Source organism: Vigna unguiculata, chromosome 3 (genome assembly GCF_004118075.2).
Source record: "Vigna unguiculata cultivar IT97K-499-35 chromosome 3, ASM411807v1, whole genome shotgun sequence".
In the NCBI taxonomy this organism is placed as follows: Eukaryota; Viridiplantae; Streptophyta; class Magnoliopsida; order Fabales; family Fabaceae; genus Vigna; species Vigna unguiculata.
In genome coordinates, this window is record NC_040281.1 from 22,184,929 (window position 1) to 22,198,126 (window position 13,198).

The 13,198-nt window shown below is 33.7% G+C and overlaps 1 protein-coding gene across 2 annotated transcripts; it reads right to left on the minus strand.

The window, feature by feature from the left end:
- Positions 1–6,671: 6,671 nt before the first annotated feature.
- Positions 6,672–12,922, minus strand: LOC114177836 (myb-like protein X). 2 transcript variants are annotated; one of them, XM_028063411.1, is made up of 4 exons: positions 12,737–12,922; positions 11,596–12,339; positions 7,887–8,994; positions 6,672–7,621 (listed from the first exon to the last, which is right to left on the minus strand). In XM_028063411.1, exons 2-4 carry the CDS (start codon positions 11,671–11,673, stop codon positions 7,155–7,157), a joined length of 1,653 nt encoding a protein of 550 aa, XP_027919212.1. In that variant the 5' UTR covers positions 11,674–12,339; positions 12,737–12,922; the 3' UTR covers positions 6,672–7,154. The 2 variants fall into 2 exon arrangements, with proteins under 2 accessions (XP_027919212.1, XP_027919211.1); XM_028063410.1 differs by having other exon boundaries at positions 12,609–12,922.
- Positions 12,923–13,198: the final 276 nt, after the last annotated feature.

Below are 13,198 nucleotides of genomic sequence, written 5' to 3' on the forward strand. Positions count from 1 at the left end.
ATTCGACGGCTAAAGACAAAAGAACCAGACAAGTCAAGTTAATGGAGTCACCAAAAGAATGAAGTAAGTAACAAGTACACCTACCAAATGACTGGATTGACCAGATTATATGGAAGTCAAACTTATGCACTAGACGAGTCATATTGACAAGAGGAGTAAAGCTTAATCAAGTTAACTAGAGGAGTAAAAGCCAAAGTAAAACCATACGAGATGAAAGTCAAGTATACTAAGTAGACGAGTCAAATACGTGTTGACCAGACAACATAAGAAAGTAAAAGTTGACTAAACAAAGTCTACAAAGGGTACTAGAAAACCCATCAGATGAGACAAAGAATTGAACCTGAAAATTAAAGTAAGATCAGAGATGATGAAAGTGAAGTATACTGAGTACACGAGTCAAAGGTGAGTTAACCAGACAACATAATAAGAAAGTCAAAACTGACTAAACTAAGTCTACAAAGGGTATGAGACGACCCATAAGATGAGACAAAGAATTGAGCTTGATCTATCATTTCATAAAAAAAAAAAATGTTCAAAAGGAAGATTAAATACACGAGTATCATATCAAGATTTATTATAAAAAATTAGAAGAAATCTAATTAATTGAAGAAGAAGAATATAGAGAATATTTACGCTAATGGAAGATCACAAATTTTGAAGAATATCATATATGATTTAAATTAATTCTAACAAAAGGAAATATTCTGAAGATTTCAAATTACTTGAAGAATAACCTAAAGATTACATTCAAAGCTAGAACGGTAATATTTGAGTTGAAGAATGAAGAAATTCAAGTTGAACAAATATAAGAAATGAAAGAATGGATAATTCAAAGATGCAAACACTCTAATAGATATATCAAGTCTTTCCTTATAGATGAAGATATTGAAGTAAAGAGAAAATATTCAGTAGAAATACATCAATTGTCATATTCTAGAACAATATTATAAATATCAACAACTAAATGAAAAAGCAAACAAATTGGGAATGAATGGTTGAATAAAGATAGAATGAGAACGAGCAGAAGATTAATATACACACTTATACTATAGAGTCTACCACAACTGAAATCGTGATGGAATGACTAACCAAAAACAATCATTTAAAAAAAAGGTTTGAGATCGTCACCGTAGTTTATTTTGAAAAACTCTGGAGAAATTGAAAAGTAAGACATGGTTTGTGAAATTTGATTTAGGTTCGAGAGTCTGTTACACATAGGAAAGGTATTAGTACCCTACAAAGTCCATCCCACGACGACCCATTTAATATAATGTTCAAACAGTGATGTGGTTTTTCAAAATATTTAATTTACCCCAAAAGTAAGAAAACATTGTACAAAAGGAAATAAAAATATTTTTGTTTGAAAAAACAATTTGACAATGAATAATCCTCACTTCTATGAATTTCCACTCATAATGGAAAATCAAGGTTTACATAGCTCTAAATGAAAAAAATCTATTTAAAAAAGATTTTGAAACTTTTTTGATTTTTTGAAGGTGAACCACATAAAGACTAACCTCACTTCTACGTATTTTCATTCACAATGGAAAATCAGGATCATGTAGTTCTTAAAAAACTAATTGAGAAATTGTTGGTTATTTTTTTATTTTTATAAATTTTTTATATTTTTGGGTATTTTGAATTATGTGAAAATTAGTGTCATGTGACACAAGCAGCGGAGCAAACACAAAAAAGGTAAAGAAAGAAAATATTTGTCATTTTTAAATTTTTATTATTTATAAAAAAATAGAGTATGTAAAAAGTGAAGTATCAAAAAGACACAAAGGCAAAAGTGCGATACACAACATGGGGGGTACGACTTATAAGTGTGTGGGTGTAGTAAATAACAATGTGGCCCAACCCACAGCAAAAGAAGACTACAATGGGTGTAAGAAGTGGGGATAGATATGCGGCCAACATTGGCATAAGGTCCAATTATAATACGGGTGCAAGAGCATTAAAATGAGGGGGTTTCTTCCTGCACCTCAAAGTTTTCTTCCTACATTGCCAAATTTTACTATGATTCCAATTATGTCCTACTAAATTTATATTTTAGATTTTAAATTAATTAGGTAATCAATAAATAGTGTTTACCAACCCTATTTACTACCTTCATCCACAATATTTATTGGAGTTGCACTCCCAAGTCATTTTTAAAGCACTAACGGTGATTTTAGTTTCTCCCGTCAACTTTCTTCTTCTTTTTCTTCCTTAGCTTTTTTCTTCTTCTCGTGTGATTCAGCTTCTTCGTGTATAAGGATGGCAAAAATACTCGAGCCTGCGGATATCCGCAGATAAAATCCGCGATAGATAGTTACTATCCGCAGGTATTTATTACCCGTGGGTAGCGGGTAGCGAGTATTTTAATACCCGCTTATAAACGGGTCGGGTACGGGTATCATACTATCTGTATCCGCGGGTACCCGTTATCCGCAAAAATTAAAATTAAAATTTAATTTATATTTTATTAAGTTAAATTTAATTAAAATTAAAATTAACAGTATATTTTATTATGTCAAATTTAATTATAATTAAAATTTAATTTAATTTATATTTTATTTTAATAATTTTATATTAAAAAATTTATAAAATATATATTTTTTTTAAATATTTGCGGGTATCGGATATCCATGGATACCCGCGAGTTTTAAAAATATTCGCGAATATTTTTTAAGCGGATACCCGGCGGGTAAACGGACGGGTAACGGGAGGATTATTTTTTGGCGGTCGGGTTACGGGTAGGCACTATCCATGCCCGACCCGACCCGTTGCCATCCCTATTCGTGTATCTTCTTCCTTCAACGAGTTTCTTCTTACTTCATCGGCTTCGTGCATCCTTTGGTTAGTTTTTTTTAAGCTTAGAATTACACTACTTGTTTATGGGTTGTTTTTATTTTTACAACTTTTTTTTATTATTTTGAGCATATATCGTGTAACACCCTAGGAGGATATTACTTTATAAAGCAAATTCATATAATTCTTTGGAATTAAAATAATAGATAAAGTTCCCAAGCTTGGGAAAATTTAAAAATGATATTGCTACGTTCAAATACTCTGATGCATCCTTGTTACAAAACCATTAGCTCGTGATAGGTATAACAAGCTAACAACTGAAGTAGGCATATTAGATATGAAAATTGTGATCTGATGTGTGTTTAGCATGTTAATCTTATAAATCCATATATTGATTTCTTTTAAATAAGCTAATGTGAGCATAAAATGTGAACTATCATAATTAGTCTGCTGATTTTACAATTTTATTCGTTGATTTCACTTAAAAAGTCACTATATGCAGGAAACATAATCTAATACATCTTTTAATCTGTTGATTTTACAATTTTATATGTTAATTTCATTTAAACAACATCTGGATACAGAAAGTTCAATTTTACAAATTTTTAGTCTATTGATTTTTCAAATTTATGTGTTAGTGTCACTTAACTAGATTTTGTGTAGAAACCTATTATTTGATGAATTTTTAGTTTGTTAGTCTTTCGAATCTATATGTTGATTTCACTTAAATAGTAAATATTTGAATAAAATAGATTCAAAAGTTGATTGGGCCAAAGCAATGGTCACGTGATCAAGTACAACCTGCTCTTAAAAGCTATTCCATCAACTATTTGCTACTTTTTAAAAAACATTGAGCATAAAATATATGTGTTGTGTGATTCCAATGTGCGTGTACCTTACATGATCTGAATTTATTGATCCACTCATGAAAACTCATTGGAAACATAATACTTTAATCAGATACAGATAATCTAATGCCTTTACATTACTTTGATAAAATAAACAGAATTAAATACAAGAAATTTGCACAATTCAACTAACTGAATATGCATTCAATTTGTTCATCTATAAATATTACATTTACAAACATGAATATGCATCCATACTTTTTAGATACAACCACACCTACAATCATCATGCCTTGTCGCCAACAACGTCATGTCCAATCTAAGGAAGAAGACTCCACTCGTCCCACTCCCAACTCTCCAAATCACGAACACCAAGGAACAATTGAGGCTTGGTTTGAAGGGGATGAGAAAATGTGTCCAATTTGAAGTTAACCCAATGGATGAAGAAGAACCCACTACTGAACCAATGGAAATTGTCCCTTTCAACCCTCCAAAAGACAACAGCTCTATGACATTCATTAACTGCATGATCAAATCTATGGCATTCATGATCTGCTTACCTCGTTCCAAAACAGTAACCATCATTAGGATGACTGATTGGGTTGTCTTTTAGGGTCATGCATTGCATTTGTAGTGTTGTATTGTTGGTTTATGAGTTCTATCAGTTTTTTAGTCAATTGATTTTAAATTTTAGCATGTTGATTGTATCAAATTTTTTCTATTTCTAGTTCTTGTCCCCGGTACAATGTCCTTCGATTATTAAAAATAATTGCTTTTATTCTTGTTCTTCATTGCTTTAACTTCTATTTGATGAATTCAAAGGGGGAGAAATATTGAAGGGATTGAATTAAGAAATTGAAAAGTAAATGTATATTGGGTGAGAAAACTAATGAACCAGTTTCTGTATGACAACCCATACTAGTGATAGGGGGAGCATGTGCATTTATGTGTGTTTGTTATCTTGTGTGTACTGCTTTGGGATATTTTTTAGATTCACAAAAGACAAGCAAAGTGGATGGAATATTTGGAAAAATTTCCTTATTTGATCAAATACAAGAAAGGAAAATCAAATGTTGTGGTTCATGCTGTTTCTAGAAGGCGCAATCTCTTTTCAAAACATGGAGCATAAATTCTTGGTTTTTGATCACATGGAAGAGTTGTATGGACAAGATAATTTCTTTTCCCATTTTTGCTAGTTGTCAAAAGAAGGCTCAAGGGGGTACTTGTTTAGAGAGGGTAAGTTGTGTGTGTCTCAAGGTTCCTATAGGAAGCTCCTCATCAAGGAGTCACATGAGGGAGGTCTCATGGACAATTTTAGAGTTGATAAAACTCTAAGCATTTTTCAAGAGAAAGGAATTTCAAAGGAATTGTCATAAGTATATTGCATGTTTGTAAGCCAAGGCTAAAACTATGCATCATGGTTTGTAGATCCCCCCTACCCATTGCTTCATCCCATGGGAATACATTAGCATGGATTTTATCCTTGGTCTACCCAAAACTCAAAGGAGATATGACTCTATCTTTGTGGTTATGGATAGGTTTAGTAAGATGGCTCATTGCGTACCATATCAGAAGGTAGATGATGCAAGTTACATAGCAAAAAACTTCTTTAGAGATGTGGCAAAACTCCATGGTTTTCCTAGGACCATTGTATCTGATAGGGATATTAAGTTCCTTAGCCATTTTTGGAAGACACTTTGGTCTAGGCTAGAAAGCGAGCTTCATTTTTCCACCTCTAGTCACCCCCAAACTGATGGGCAAACCGAGGTTGTGAATAGTTCATTAGGAACCATGTTAAGAGCTATTTTGAAAGGAAACCACAAGTCTTGGAATGAATACCTTCCCCACATTGAGTTTGCATATAATACAAAATCTCTCCATTTGAAGTTGTATATGGCTTTAATCCTCTCATTCCTTTAAACATCATACCTCTCGCAAATCCTAGTGATTTCATTCATAAGGAATGAGTATCTAAGCCCGAATTTGTGAAGAAAAATGCGTGAGAAGGTGATGTCTCAAATACAACACCAAATCAAGAGATACATCAAGAAAAATAAGAAAGGTAAGAGGGAAGTGGTTTTTTAGGAAGGAGATTGGGTTTGGCTCTATTTAAGCAAAGATAGATTTCCAAAACAAAGGAAGTCCAAACTCAATTCTCGTGGTGATAGACCTTTTAGAGTGCTTCAAAGAATTAACAACAATGAATATAGGCTATAGATGCCATGTGAGTATGATGTGAATGCTACTTTTAATGTTTGTGATCTAACCCCTTTTGTAGATGATTTGGAGCAACATGAAGATGAAGAGCCTCTAGATTTTAGGTCAAATCTTTCTCAAGAGGAGGGGACGATGGCACACCCCTAGCCAATGGTCCTATCAAAAGGAGCATGGCCAAACAAATTCAAGAAGAGTTAGCATCCTCTCGACAAGGTAAAACTAGCTCCTCTTCTCTTGGGACATCGTGAAGCATTTCTAGACCTTGTATTAAGGGTCTTGTACTATAGGATTACCTTTGAAGATCTTGTAGTAAGAGCCAAGTAGTATAGGATTTTAAAAACAATCTTGCTTGAGTAGGAATGCTTAACTAGAAGTGTAATATGGATGATATGATACAATAAAGTGGTGTGTGTGGAATAACAACCGTTGTTAAAACTAATTGTTATATCTTATCATTAACATCTTACACGAAAAATTAATTGATATGCTTACCATTTTAACAAAGATCAAATATCCATGATCTCTTAAAATTATGAATGCATTATTAGTTTTTTCAGGACTACAATACTTATTAAATCAAATATACACTTTTTAACCTTTATAAAATTGTAGGCCTTGTTGAGTATACACAAATATTCTTAACATTTTTGCAATATGTCCTTTCTCTAAATAAATTACAGCATCTTGTAATACGAATTATTTAGACTGTACAATGCCATTCTATTAGATATAAAATCATCATATCTTTCAGACACAAGGGCTGAGCATGCATGGTATAGAATCTAATTTGTAATTATATGATTAGGGCAGTGATTCAATGACCAATAAAATTTACACGAAACTGAATAAATGAATCCGGTTACTTCGTTTCCGTTCTCTATCCATATCCCTCCTCTATCATACATATTCTTATTCTCGTGAATAAGAGTTTTATGTTACAAATCAAAATTGTGGTGGACTTGCAAAGATCACATCTAGTTTCACTTAAAATTCTCATTCTAAATTAGAAAGAGCAACTCATCTCCCAGCAAGAATAGTATAACAAGTTGCACACATCTCCCTTCCCTCTCCACAACCTGTACAAAAAGTCCCAATGTTGACTAAATGAATAACTAACATCCACACGAGAGCAACTGCACTTTTGACATGGCTGCATCATCGCATAAAGCATGCAACCAACCAGCCATTCAATGCTAGCTGCTGGCGGGCAAGTAACAATCAAGAAATTTGGAATCATTTCCAGCCCATGCTATAGTTCCTCCTGCAGTGTCAAAGGAGCTGTTTGTTTCACCTCATTCAGTAGGGAATGACATATGGAAGAGCAAAAGCATCTGCCTGCTCTATAAGCAGAGCTTCTGCCCATACCTGTGGTGTATCCCCAACATCTGAACATTTTATCATGGATTTTCTTTCAGGAAGATTGCCGCCAAATAACCACTCTTCATCAAAATCAGTCCAATGATCCACCTTAGGTACTGAATATAACTGGTCTAGGTACTTGGTATCTGGATGGGGTGGCTTTAAATGGGCTTCAGTTAACAAATCAGTCGACACAATAGCAGTGTGAGTCTTCTTGGAAGAAGCTGAAAATGGCTTAGCCTCAATGACGCCATTTATCTTGCATTCTTTATTTTCTACCTTAACACAGTTGTCTTCCTGTGGCCTATATGAAGAATCTGGAGTGGAAATCAGAATCCTTCCATTATCAGTGAAAGAGTGAGAGGAAGACAGTTTTGGAAACTTATTGGGAAAACTGTCATCAACTGTAAAAGAATTAAACTTGTCAGTCAACCGCAGATAATATGCAAGCTTGAGAATATTGATCAATATGAATGAATAAAAATTATCAATATAAACATGACATTAGTGAAAACCCACCGTGGATGTAATATCTCATTTTAGGTCATTGGGCCAGCAATATACTACTACTCCAAATCCAATAAGTGAAACATCTTATTCAAATTTTAAATATTACTTTATAGGATCACTGAGTAAATGACAATAAGACTCATCTTAAGTAACACTCACCACGTGGAACTCCATTTGACTCAATGTCCTTTCGTTTTTTGAGATTTTCCCCTCTAACAGGGACCTCAAGGCTGTTCCTAGAGAGCTGTGCAAAATCGTTAACTCCAATTTTGTTGCTTTCTTTTGATTTATTTTGGTCTGCTGTTTTATGTTCACTATGCTCCCTAGCTTTCTCCTCCTTTTTCTTCTCTTTATCCCTGTCTTTGTTCTTCCCATGCCCTTTCTTCTCCTTCTCTTTATCTTTCCTTTTATCTCTTCTTTTATCATCTTTTTTATCCTTAACCTTTTCATTTCCTTCATCTTTCCTTTCCTTAACCTTTCCTTCTTTTGTCTTTCGTCTGGCCATTTCTTTATCTTCATCTTTGTCTTTCTTTTCTTTAACCCTTTCGTTCCCTTCAACTGTTGCTTCCAAATTCCTTTCAAAAGGTTTTCCCAAATGTTTGGGTATTCCATCAACTCTAGGATGAAAATTTCCAGCATGATTTGGAACAGGTGTATTTCCAGTAGGTCGGACCTCTGGTTGAATTTCCCTCCCATCAATCTTTTTAACATCAAGACCCTTATCCACGAGTTTTTCATTACCATCACTAAAGGTGCCACCAGCTTTCGCCACCAACCTAAAAGTTTCTTCATCTTTTCTATTGTCTGTATTAGTGGATTTATGAACAAATTGATTGTCAGCTCCTCCATTATCGTCCCTAATCCTCCGGTTCAACTCCAGGAGGAACTTTGAAGTTTGGTTGTCCTCAACCAAATGATTTTTCTCTCCTGCCTTCTCCCCATTGCTACCAGTACACTGTTTGGTGAGTCTATTCTCAAACATGATGTCCTTCTTATCATCTTGCTTAATTGCCTTTTGATGGAGATTACCATTGAGGACCTCAGCTTGTCTTGGAAAGCCTTTGTCATCTGCAGTACTGATTTTACTTTTATCTCTGTCTTTGTTCTTATCCTTGTCCTTATCTTTCTTCTTCTCTCTGTGTTTTTCCTTTTTGTCCTTCTTTTCCTTATGCTTTCCATCTCTTCCTTCTTTGTCCCTCTTTTCCTTACTTTCCCTCTTCTCTTTGTCTTTCTTATCTTTCTTATGTTTTCTCTCCTTCTGCTTTTCCTGCAAGTAACATTGTGAGAAGAGGTATTTGCAATTGTCAAATAAGGGAAAAAGCATAATGGCTTCACAATATCTACACCCAAGAACAACCAAGGAGAAGAAAGAGAAACTATCACAATTAAAACAGTTAAAAAAATTGGATTCTTGTCTTCAAGACCATCTTAAATTTCAAAAGCAGAAACCACAACAATTAAAAGATCAAAGTCCATTCAGTATACAATATCTACCCACAAAGTGTTCTGTATTTTAGGAAAGGTTTCAGCCAACTATAACCAAACTCTGAGGGAAAACATAATTCCATCGAAGTCAAAATAAAAGTATAATAATTAATGCCTAGTAATTAATCAGTCCCAAAGATTATATTTTTAAACAAGGAGAAACACTTCCAATGCTAGATGCTAATGCTGGCAATTGTGATCTGTTATTTTCATTCTTCTTTGCTTTTGGCACAGATTAAAAATACTTTATAATGTAACAATTTTGAAGAATGTTCTGTTATCACTAATACCGAACTAAAGGGATCAGAATAGCAACTGACATCTTATTATGAAGGATGACAGGCAAATACAACATACATGTACAGATGAACCAGCAAACTTTTCTTCTACTATGTTCTTCGCTTCAGTTGCCCTATATTATTAGACCTACCTTTTGCATCATTGTAATAATGAGTCTTCCCCTTTTCACTGGTGTTGACGTTATTCACATCCACAATCTATATGAAATAATTACAAGCTTACTACTACTACAAGGGACTAGATGAAATTATTCAAACATAATGATTTAAACTAAGAACAAGACATGCAAATCAATGTAGCACACAGAATATTTAAAACTTAATTGAAATGACATTTTTTTATGCAATAACACAATCAAAATGAAAACAAAAACCTAGCACATTATTCAATTCCACACACACACACATATATTAGAACTAAATTAGGAAAAGGAAAATGATTATGATTGTTTAACTTTTATTTCAACATCCATACAAATATGTCCTGCTGTGTATAAATACAACCTTGAGAGGAATTATGAATCCAATTGAAGGAAACCAAAATGGTAATTATCATCAAATAATTATCAGTTGATCATAGTACTAAAGAAAATATTTTTCTAGATGTTTTCTTGTCTCTGTATAAATAATCCAAAGCCAATACTTGTTTAAGGAAAACAAAAATCATTCAGTGTCTAAAATCATATTTAAAATATCCTTTGACATTAAAAAACAGAATCCAAATACACAGTTCACTAAAGGTGTTCAAAACCCAAAACTTCTACACAGATGGAACCCCAATTCAAATTATGTAGTTCAAGCCAGTTCCTATCATGCAATACCTTAAAGGTTTAGTCATAATTAAAACAACTACTAAAATTGGAACAGACTTGGTCACAGGAACAAATTTAATGGGTAACATACCCCGTTCAATGAATCACCCAATGCAAATAATCCTAGCTGATCAGCAAAAGTTCAACCTCCATACTGAAACTCCCTCTGTCAGATTGTTCTAGGATCCACTACTTTATTTTTGTTGAAAATTTATTTTTTCTCAAAATGTAGCATAAGAAAAGAGAATATGTGACCAAACACCCCTACCAATGTTGTGTCTCACAAAGAAAGTGATATTGTTTGCATGTGTTACATAGAAAGAATAATTAATGAAAGGAATCATCCCTTAAGAAACTTAAAGTGTAAATCAATTATTCTTAACATTTTCCAGAGATGTATTAGGCCTAGGTGGATGATTACTGATGTTTACTCATTTTTAACAAAATGACTCATAACTCGATTACTGATGACAGTTATTCAATACTAATCACAGGGTAGTGTTTTGAAGAACTCATACTCCCAAGAAACGAGAAAAAAAAAATCCATAACAAATTCATATATCATGTATGAGAGACTGATTGCACTACTTTGTATCTACCTTAACAGGCATACCAAATATTTTATAGATACCTCTTGAAATAAATGATAACTCAACACTTCTAACATGAAAGGCTGAAAATAGGTAGTGCATGACAAGAATTAAATTTAGGTGATAAACACATTTAATAATCATAATATTGTTCCCTCTTCACCAGTAATTAACTAATTTCTCCACTCAATACTCATGGAACTTGTATATTAAGCACTATATTTGACAACAGTCCAAAAGTCCAAAATTTTAACACAATTCAGAAAACCTATTATGAATCCTGTATTTAAATATCAATTAAGATAAACTCGTGTGCATCCCTTGAACCAACTAGCATCAGCAAAGAGTGAAACTGCATTATTCATTGCAGGCCAAAACATATACAGTGATGTAAGCCTCCAATCAGCTTCAATTGCACTTATCCGAACAACCATGGCTTATGTTATAGTTCAAAAAGGACCAACTTAAATGTTTATAGCAAGCATTTTTACAACAAGCTCCAAACAAATTGAACTTATATCACTACTAAGTAAAAATAAAAAGATAAAAGTTAATGACTACATAATTCATTTGAACATTTTATACAGAAAAGTTTTAATGCTCCATCAAGTAAAACAACATTATAAAACCAGTCCATTAGTCATACTATATATACAATGTGAATATAGTAAAGTATATTAACCTTTTTCAACAAGCCTACTTCATCTGTTATAGTCTTCTTTAAATATCCTGGTGGCGGAAATGGAAAACAGCGCGACATTGCACAAAAACACAGATATGCCTAGCGTAAAAGTCTTCAAGACAGAGTACTTGAATTAGTTTCCAACAGCTGCCCAGTTCCAGAAAGGGGACAAACCAGAACCAGGAACTATACTCTTGTCCATGCACCATGTCACTGCGTTCATCTCCAGAATGCACAGCAGGCAAGCAAATGATTCAACCAATCAGTATACAATTACTTTACTAGTGTCAGTCTAACTATATCAATTCAAAAAGGCTGCTTTAAAAATGTAAAAGACCACTGAAATCAGATACGCCAAGTTCCTTATGAGCAAATAAAGAATCTATCAGCTTCTTCTTCGTGTCAATTCCAAAGCCAAAATTGTCTCCCAGCGAAGTCAAAAAACAGAGAAAACAACAAAAATGAAGACTCAGATGGCTTTGCACTGGTTCTCCAATCTTGATCAACAATTCCCAGTTATAATAGACAATCTTCTTCCATGCTCAAACAATTAATGTCAAAGACCATCTTAAGCAATCTCCAAGGGCAAATGTTCAACAAAAATAGCTTTAAATCCAGAATATGAACCCCTCGAAAGTCCAGAGCTCTTGCCCATTTCACGCAGACCCACACCACAGAATTAAGGTCGTCTTCTCGATGACACCTTCTGATCAAAACAAGCGCAAGTTGCGATCTAATGAAACCCTAAAAAAATATAAACAAGTTCAGTACATATACTCCATAAATGCCTACGAGTAAACCAAACCCTAATTCCAATTCCAAAAACTTATATTTATTAAACATAAAGCGGCAATTTGAAGGGAAGAAGAAGAATCAAACAACTTTTAAACCCAGCCACTAATGAATATATAGATCAAAAAGTTAAAAAAGGAAGCTCTGATCGAAAGGGTTCATCCAAAAAAGAAGGAAGTGAAACACCGATTAACGAGGTGAAAATTGTTGCCTAATATTACCTAGTAAGCTACAAAGCCACCATTGTAGGATGACAGGATCTCTCTTTCTTTCACTCCAATAAAAAGAAGAAAGAGAGAACAAGATCTCAATATACAAAAAACTATCTATACGTATTTGAGGGAAGTACTTTTTGTTTGTGTGCTATTGCTATTGGTATGCTAGAGGCGGTTTTTGTTCTCTAGATTTGTGGATTTTGTTTCTCTTTTGTTTACCCACTGCTTCTCTTCTTCTCTTGTGTTCTCTCTGCTCTATTTGCGTCTTATGCTTGGGTTGTGCTGTGTCTTCGGCTGTTCCTAATATTTATATCTCATCACTCAATTATTATTGATTGTTAGTGATATTCATAGTGTTGTTCTTTCTTTCTTTATTTTTATTATTATTTTTTTTTCTCACCTTCTTCTTTCTTCTGCTCGTTCTATTCCTAGTGGCTAATGTGCTATTTTTGCGTTCGGAAGTTACACGCGAGGAGGAAAAATAATTGAAAATAAAAACAACCACCGAGACCAGAACAAACAGCAAGGGCAACACTGGAATGACGAGAAAAACGCATTTTCAATCACACCGCATGTATGTACGAGTGTATTTAACG

Bases quoted from the DNA above. Each gene is read 5' to 3' on its own strand.
- LOC114177836 (XM_028063411.1), bottom strand. From the start codon at position 11,673: ATGTCGCGCTGTTTTCCATTTCCGCCACCAGGATATTTAAAGAAGACT. The intron at 8,995-11,595 runs GTTAATATACTT...TGTTACTTGCAG, and splicing joins AAGTAGGCTTGTTGAAAAAG to GAAAAGCAGAAGGAGAGAAA. The intron at 7,622-7,886 runs GTGAGTGTTACT...ATTCTTTTACAG, and splicing joins GTCAAATGGAGTTCCACGTG to TTGATGACAGTTTTCCCAAT.